Raw genomic sequence first — 8,082 nt, forward strand, 5'->3', positions numbered from 1 at the left:
AGGTTCTTTCCACCCTTCAGGAGGGTACAGTTGAGGGATGAAATTAGTAACTTCCCACATATTCCCACTGAAGCTCTTCATAAGACCTGGGAGAGGTTTAAAAAGAAGCTGATGCAATGCCCAAACTATAACATAATGGATATTCATTTGATGGAGAATATTTATCGGGCTTTGAACTCTATTATGAAGCCTGTAGTGGATAATGCTGTAAGAGGGTCGTTTGTTGGCCTTACTTTTCCAAAGGCTTCGGAGATGCTTGATCGGATGACCAAACAAAGTAGAGCTTGGCATACTAGGAATTCTGTGGTAGCAAGCCCTACTGTGTTTGTCTGTAGTATGACTGTAGAGAAATGCAAGAAGGAGGAATAACGTGACCAGGATATGGCACATTTGAAGACATAGATGGATTTGCTGACTAAGCTTCTATTATTTGGAAAAATAGAGAAAGTGAAAGCTATTGCATCCTAGGGAATAGCTGACTCTGATTCAGAAGAAGAGGTGAACTATCTAAATAATGAGGGGGGTTTCCAAGGCAATATCCAAGGTAATCAAGGTCGGAACTATTATGACAAAGCTGGTTACAAGGATATAGATAAAGGGAACTGGAAGCACAAAAATGATAGGAGTGGACTATATGTACCTCCTAGAAGCAAAGATAATGTTGCAACTAGCTCTGGCAAGATGTCCATAGAGGACATGATGGAGAAATTATTAAAGGGAGTTGAGACTACCAACTCTAGGGTGACTATTATGAAGAGTGATTTGTCTTCCATGAGTCAGTTGGTAAGATCACACTCTACTTCTATCAAATAGTTAGAGTAGCATATGAGCCAACTCTTAGCAGCATTGAATCAGAGGAAGAGTGGAACTTTGCCAAGTGATACAGTTTAGAACCCTCAAAATAATAGCTCTTACATGGCCATTACTACAAAGAGTGGTAAGGTATTACCAGGCCCGTCTATGGGAAAACTATGATTAAAGATGTGATTGAAGAGGATATTAAGCATGATGAAAGTTATCTAGTAGAGTCTGAGAAACTGGACAAGGTGATTGATAATACACCATCCAACCATCAGCTAGGTGATGAGTTGGAGAAGAGCAAGAGAAAAGAGACTGAAGTGGTGATTACTATGCTCCCAAAACCACCTCCTCCATTTCCCTATCAGTTGAGAAAAAAGGTAGATGACATAAAGTTTGGCAAGTTTATGGCCATTCTTAAGCAGTTGAAAATAAATTTACCATTGGTGGAGGCATTTGAGCAAATGCCTGGGTATGCAAAGTTCATGAAAAACCTTGTTACGAAGAAGCAGATAGTTAGTTATAAAATGGTGGACAATCTCTATCATTGTGGTGCTATTTCTACAAGGTCGTTGGTGCAGAAGAAAGTAGACCCAGGAGCATTTACTATCCTGTGCACTATTGGGCCTCTTGATTTCACAAAAGCTCTATATGATTCGGGAGCCAATATAAACTTGATGCCACTTGTTGTGTATAAAAAACTGGGTTTGGGGGATCCTACTCCCACAAACATAAGATTAGTTATGGCAGACAGGTCTGTGAAGTAGCCCATGGGGATTCTATATGACGTATTAGTTAAGGTGGCCAGTTTTATATTTCCAGCTAATTTCATCATTCTTGATTGTGTAGTGGACTTTGTGGTGCCCATAATCTTAGGTAGACCTTTCCTCACAACGGGGAGTGTACTTATTGATCTAAAGAAAAATGATCTACTATTCAGGCTGAATGATGAAATAATTTGATTTGATGTATGCCAGTCCATGAAACATCATAAAGATATAAGTGTATTTTTTATTGTAGATGTTATTATAAGGAGGAGTAGGAAGTACCTATAGAGGAAAAATTTGTTATGGAAACTTTAGCTACTATATTGATGAATTTTAATCAAGATAGTATCGAAGATTATGAGGAACTATGTGCACCTTGACAGGCATGGGGTCAAATTCTTATGCACCCAAAAAATTAGATTTGGACTTGAAAAATCATCCAAATCTACCAGCCAAGCCGTCTATTAAAGAGCCACCTACTTTGGAGCTGAAAGAGTTTTCCGGTCTTTTGAGGTATGTGTTCCTGGGTAGTGTGAATACACTACCTGTTATTATTGTGGCTGACTTAGGTGAGCAATAGCTGAAAGACCTTATCTCTAATCTTAAGAGATATAAGAGGGTTATTGATTGGACAATTGCAGACATTATTGGTATTCCTCCTGGTATATGTACATATAAAATCCAGATAGAGGAGGATTGTGTCCCGACTATTGAGCATCAACTTCATTTAAAGCCACCTATGCAAGAGGTGGTAAAGAAATAAATCATTAAGTGGCTAGATGCAGGAGTAGTATATCCTATTTAAGATAGTAAGGGGGTGAGTCCTATTCAGTGTGTGCCCAATAAAGGGGGTATGGCAGTTGTGGCTAATGAAAAGAACTAGTTGATCCCACTCAGACCTATTATTGGATGGAAGGTATGTATGGATTATAAAAAAGTTAACTCATGGATATTGAAGGACCAATTCCCAATGCCTTTCATGGATCAGATGCTTAATCGATTGGTAGGAAAATGTTGGTATTATTTCTTGGATGCTTATTCTGGTTACAATCAGATTTCTTTAGCCCCAAAGGATCAGGAGAAAATGGCATTCACCTACCTATATGGTACTTTTACATTTAAGTATATACCATTTGGATTGTATAATGCACCCGCTACCTTTCAACGGTGCATGATGTCTATTTTCTCAGATATAGTTAAAGACACCTTTGAGGTGTTTATGGATGATTTTTTTGTGGTAGGAGATTCGTTTGAGCTGTGTTTGGTAAATCTGAATAGGGCCTTCCAGCAGTGTGAGGAGCTCAATCTTGTGCTTAATTGGGAGAAATGCCACATCATGGTGAAGGATGGAATTGTTCTTGGACACAAAATTTCAGCAAAGGGGATTGAAGTCGATCGAGCTAAAGTTGAGGTAATAGAGAGGCTTCCACCTCCTATTGTAGTGAAGGGGGTGCGTAGTTTCCTTGGTTATGTTGGCTTCTACCAGAGGTATATAAAGGACTTCTCAAATATTGCAAACCTCATTTGCAAACTTTTAGAGAACGAAGTCAAATTCTCCTTTGATGATGATTGCTTGAAGGCATTTGAATGCCATAAAGGGAAGTTGGTTGATATTCCTATTATTGTTGCACCGGATTGGTCAAAGCCATTTGAGATCATATATGATGCAAACGGTGTTGCCCTTGGAGCTGTGCTGGGACAAAAGAAAGACAAATTGTTTCATCTAATATATTATGCAAGCAAAGTGCCAAATGGACCTCAAAAGAACTACACCATCACAGAACAGGAATTTCTTGCAGTAGTCTATGCTTTTGAGAAGTTCCATGCTTACTTTCTAGGAACCAAGGTGGTGGTCCGCACCGACCACACAGCCTTGAGATGTTTAATGGATAAAAAGGATGCAAAACTAAGGTTGATTAGATGGGTGCTGCTACTTCAAGAATTTGAGTTCGAAGTTAAGGATAGGAAGGGATGCAAAAACCAAATAGCAGATCATCTATCTAGACTGGAAGGCGAGCAAGTAGATAAAAATGAATTTGAGATCAATGATGCATTTCCTAATGAGGAAATCTTGGTTGTTGTTCTGGAGAAAATAACTTGGTATGCTGATTTCTCAAATTATGTGGTGAGTGAGGTGATACCAGAGAATCTTTCCTTTCATCAAAGGAAAAAATTTCTCTATGATGTGACCCATTACTTCTGGGATGAGCCATATCTTTTTCGGCGATATGCGGATGGTATTATTAGATGGTGCATCCCAGAAGTAGATATGTTGAGTATATTGGAAGCGAGTCAAGATTCCCTAGCTGGAGGTCACCATACAGGTGATCGAACTGCAAGGAAAGTGGTTCAGAGTAGCTACTATTGTCCCTCTTTGTTTAAAAATGCCTACAAGTTCGTGAAGATGTGTGACCAATGCCAAAGGCAAAGGTCCATCTCAAAGAACCATGAGATGCCAATGTCTAAAATACTGGAGGTAGAATTATTTGATGTCTGGGGCATTAATTTGATGGGGCCCTTCATGAGATCATTTGGGATGAAGTACATATTAGTGGCCATTGACTACGTGTCCAAATGGGTTGAGGCAGTGGCTCTGGCAGATAATGAAGGGAAGAAAGTTGTTGCATTCTTAAGGAAAAGCATCTTCTCTCGCTTTGGGGTACTACGTACCATCATCCACGATGGAGGATCACACTTTTTCAACAAGATGTTCAGAGCTACCTTGGCAAAATAGGTAGTTAAGCAGCATAAAGTGGCTACAACATACCAACCATAAACCATGGGGCAGGTAGAAATCTCTAATCGGGAAATCAAGTTATCCTTGCCAAGACTGTAAATGCTAGCAGGAAGGATTGATCTAAGAAGATGGACGATGCCTTATGGGCATATCGAACCGCTTTCAAGATACCTATTGGCATGTTTCCATACCAATTAGTTTATGGAAAGGCGTGTCATTTACTGATTGAGCTATAGCATAAAGCGTTGTGGGCACTGAAGCGGCTTAACTTAAATTAGAATGAGGCAACAAATATGAGATTGGGGTAGCTGAATGAGATGTACGAGTTCTGTCTTGGAGCTTATGATCGGGATGATCTATACAAGGAAAGAATAAAGAAGTACCACGATCGCAGGATTGAAAATTGGGATTTCTAGAAAGGTGACTTGGTGCTTTTGTTCAACTCCAGACTCAAACTGTTCCCCGGTAAGCTCAAATCCAAATGGTCTGGCTCATTTAAAGTGAGTCAAGTATACTCATCTAGAGTAGTGGAACTTGGAAATTAAGATGGAAGTGTATTTAAGGTAAATGGGCAGCGTGTGAAATTATATATTGGTCCAATGGACTCGATAAGAAGTATTGATACTATCTATCTAGATAAAGTCTGAGTAATTGAGATAACGGAGTCATGCCACGATAATAAATCAAGCGCTAGTGGGAGGTAACCCATAGTGTATTGTTGTAAAGCATTAGTTAAATTATTTTGTTATTTTAGTGTATTTTTGATGTGTTTGTGAAGTGTACAGGATGTAAAATGCAGATAAAAAAGGAGTAATTTTTTGGAAAAAGGGGTGAAAATCTGAGCTACTGAACAAAACTGACTACCGAATTGGTGAACCACCAGTCACCTGATGTACCACCATTTCAACCATTGCAAAGAAGCTAAAAAATATATTTACTAGAGAAAGTTGACGGCCAAAGTGGTGGATCATCAAAAAATTGGTAGGCCACCACACTGACCATCAAAATCAAGATGGGTTACCCAGGTTCTGATAAGATGCAATAGCTAAAGTGGTGGACCATCACAAATTTGGTGGACCACCACTTGGATCGTCAAAACTAAATTGAAGTGACTATGTTCTGGTAATGTTCGATGGCCAAAATGGTGGAACGTCAAAAATTTGGTGGGCCTTTACTTGCACCATCAAAACCAAGCTAAAGTGACCATGTTTTGGTAAGGAGTGATGGCCCAAATGGTGGTCCATCAAATTTTTGATGAACCGTCGTAGCATCTATCGTTGTTACCCTACTACTGGTTCGGGTCGGGTTGAAATTTTTCTTTATTTAAGTGACCTGTATTTTGGATAATTTATTTTAAAGAGGTCAAAGAGAGGTTACATACTTTGTACCCTTTTCAACTTCTTCAACTGACTAAATTCCATTTGATTCAAAGAATCTGAGGGCATTTGATCTTCCTAGGACTCTCCATTTACTTGTTTTTCCTCTATTTAAGAAAACCCATTTCTTTCCTTTTTCTTCATCACAAACAATCTTGAAAGTAAATTACTAGAGTTAAAGTTAAATTTGTGTTCTTAAGTTACAAGCAAGTAAAAGAGAAGTTACTACAAAACCAAGGTATGAGCATCTCCATATCTTTTCTTTTTGAATTGCAAAACATGAAATGAATGAGTTGTTTGTTGATTAAAACTCTATCTTGTGTTCTTCTTTTACTTTAACTTGTTTTGAGTCCGGAGCGATAATACATACTATGTCGGTGAAGTCTAAGTAACTCGTATGCTCAGAAGTCTAAAATTGTGTGCATAAATGTGAAGTTGGTGTCAATTTTTTTGCTAAAAAAGGGAATTGTATGCGAATTGTTCGACAAAATGCCAAATTAAATCCCAAAACTGAAGAAGGGGTGCGACGGTTGAGATGGTGGACCTTCAATTATGTGACGGACCACCAAATGGACCATCGGAAGAACCCCAAAAAAGACACCCACTGGTTAAGATACGACGGTCTAAGTGGTGGACCTTCAACTTTATGACAGACCACCCTCTAGACCGTCACAATTCTCTGAATTTATAAGTCTTCTGGATAGGACCTGACGGCCTACCTGGTGGACCACCAGTTACCCGATGGATATCTAGTGTGGTCGTCAAATTTGATTTTTTACTATTAGACTATTTCTGTGCTGTAAACTAATTGCTCACCTCTTTTTCAGGCGTTATGGCTTATAAGCTTCCACCAAATAGAGGAGAAAGATCCCAAAGGGGTAGAGGCAAATCTGTACTTGAGTATAATACCAGGCAATGCAAAAGGGAAACTCCCACGCTCTCCCAATCTGAAGAGGAGAGCAACAGTAACACAAGCAGTACCAGCTCAAGCCCAGACGAGGCAATAGTTGCTATAAATCAACCCGAGCCTATCGAGGGTGAAACTAAAGCTGCTAACATAGGATAACAAATAGAAGTGACAGATGTATATACTGAATCTGAGGATGCTAACATTATCAACCGTAAGGAACCTCAAGTGCAAGAGACAATTAGATGGCAAATAGAGGGAGCACAAGAGAAATTCTATGATAGATTGACACCTACAGCAAGAGGGATAAAAAGCCATTCATTAAAGAATATCAGATTAAGACAATGAGGCTTCATGAATATCCTGAGGTGGAATGTCGTTTCAATAAGTATGAACTAGTATGGATGAGCAAGCCACTAGAAGCGTATCAACCAAATTGGGTAAGAGAATTCTTTGGCAATTATCTTGCTCTAGTAGAATAGGACTATCTAAAGAGGACGTCCATTACAAGCATGCCAAACAGAGATTCTATACCTATCCAAGAAGTCACTATCAATATTTCATCTCGAATAATTAATAGGATGTTGGTTGGGCCAGAGTATGAGGCTCCCCCTGCTACATCTAATCTTGAGTATAGGTTAAGAATCACATGTACTTAGAGGCTTTGGGTGGCTTCATTATTGACTGATGATGGTAACCCTTCTTGGTTGACTAATCCATGGGAGTGTATTACAAAATAATCCATTAGCTTCACGGCTAAGTTTTGGTGAGTTGTTGTTTACTTAAGGCTGATGCCCATAAAAGGTGATGGAAACTTAGATAAACACAGAGCCGTATTCGTGGCAAGCTTGGTTTCAGGGCTGCAAGTTGACTTTGGCTAGATTATTTTGGATGATATGTGTGTGAGGGCACATAAGATAACTAGTGCATTGTCGTTCCCATGCTTAATCACTAAGTTATGCAAAGAGGGCGGTGTACCCCTAATTCGTGAAGCTGATAATAAAATCCCAACTACACACAGACAGGACATTGAGAAGTCAAAATATGACTTGAAGTTTAAGATACGTGTCACCAAGCCTCCAGCTTACCAAACGCAATCTGCACCAACCCCCGATACTATAGAAATTCTCGCAGGTATGCCTTGCCCATCACCACTTATGTGTCACCTGAGTATGTTCTTGTAAGTACTTTTGTAGGGTTGGGTTCTACGCAATATCTTGGTAGATTATACTTTGCCGAATACAGGTTGACACAGGAGAATATTGCAAAATTAGTGAAGCTAAAAAAGAGGTTTCAAAGACAATTAGATAAATGGGCATCAGATTTAAGCCTTTTGTTGATGGAATTGTAGCTGAGGCAATCCATCTATTCTAGAATATTCAAGCTAGGATGGATAGAATGGAGAACCACATCAATAAAAGGCTAGATGCACTGTCCCTTCCTGATTTTACAAAGCTCATGGCTAAATTTGAGCAGGCAAAGGATGATATAAAAGAG

The 8,082-nt window shown here is 39.2% G+C and overlaps 1 protein-coding gene across 1 annotated transcript; it reads left to right on the forward strand.

Annotated features, from left to right (window-relative positions):
• Positions 1-971: 971 nt before the first annotated feature.
• LOC107869015 lies at positions 972-1,565 on the forward strand. Its single transcript, XM_016715606.1, has one exon. The coding sequence runs from the start codon at positions 972-974 to the stop codon at positions 1,563-1,565; it is 594 nt and encodes a 197-aa protein (XP_016571092.1).
• Positions 1,566-8,082: the final 6,517 nt, after the last annotated feature.

The sequence above is a fragment of the Capsicum annuum genome, chromosome 4, assembly GCF_002878395.1.
Source record: "Capsicum annuum cultivar UCD-10X-F1 chromosome 4, UCD10Xv1.1, whole genome shotgun sequence".
Taxonomy (NCBI): Eukaryota; Viridiplantae; Streptophyta; class Magnoliopsida; order Solanales; family Solanaceae; genus Capsicum; species Capsicum annuum.

Coding starts and splice junctions, on each gene's coding strand:
- LOC107869015 (XM_016715606.1), top strand. CDS start 972: ATGATTAAAGATGTGATTGAAGAGGATATTAAGCATGATGAAAGTTAT.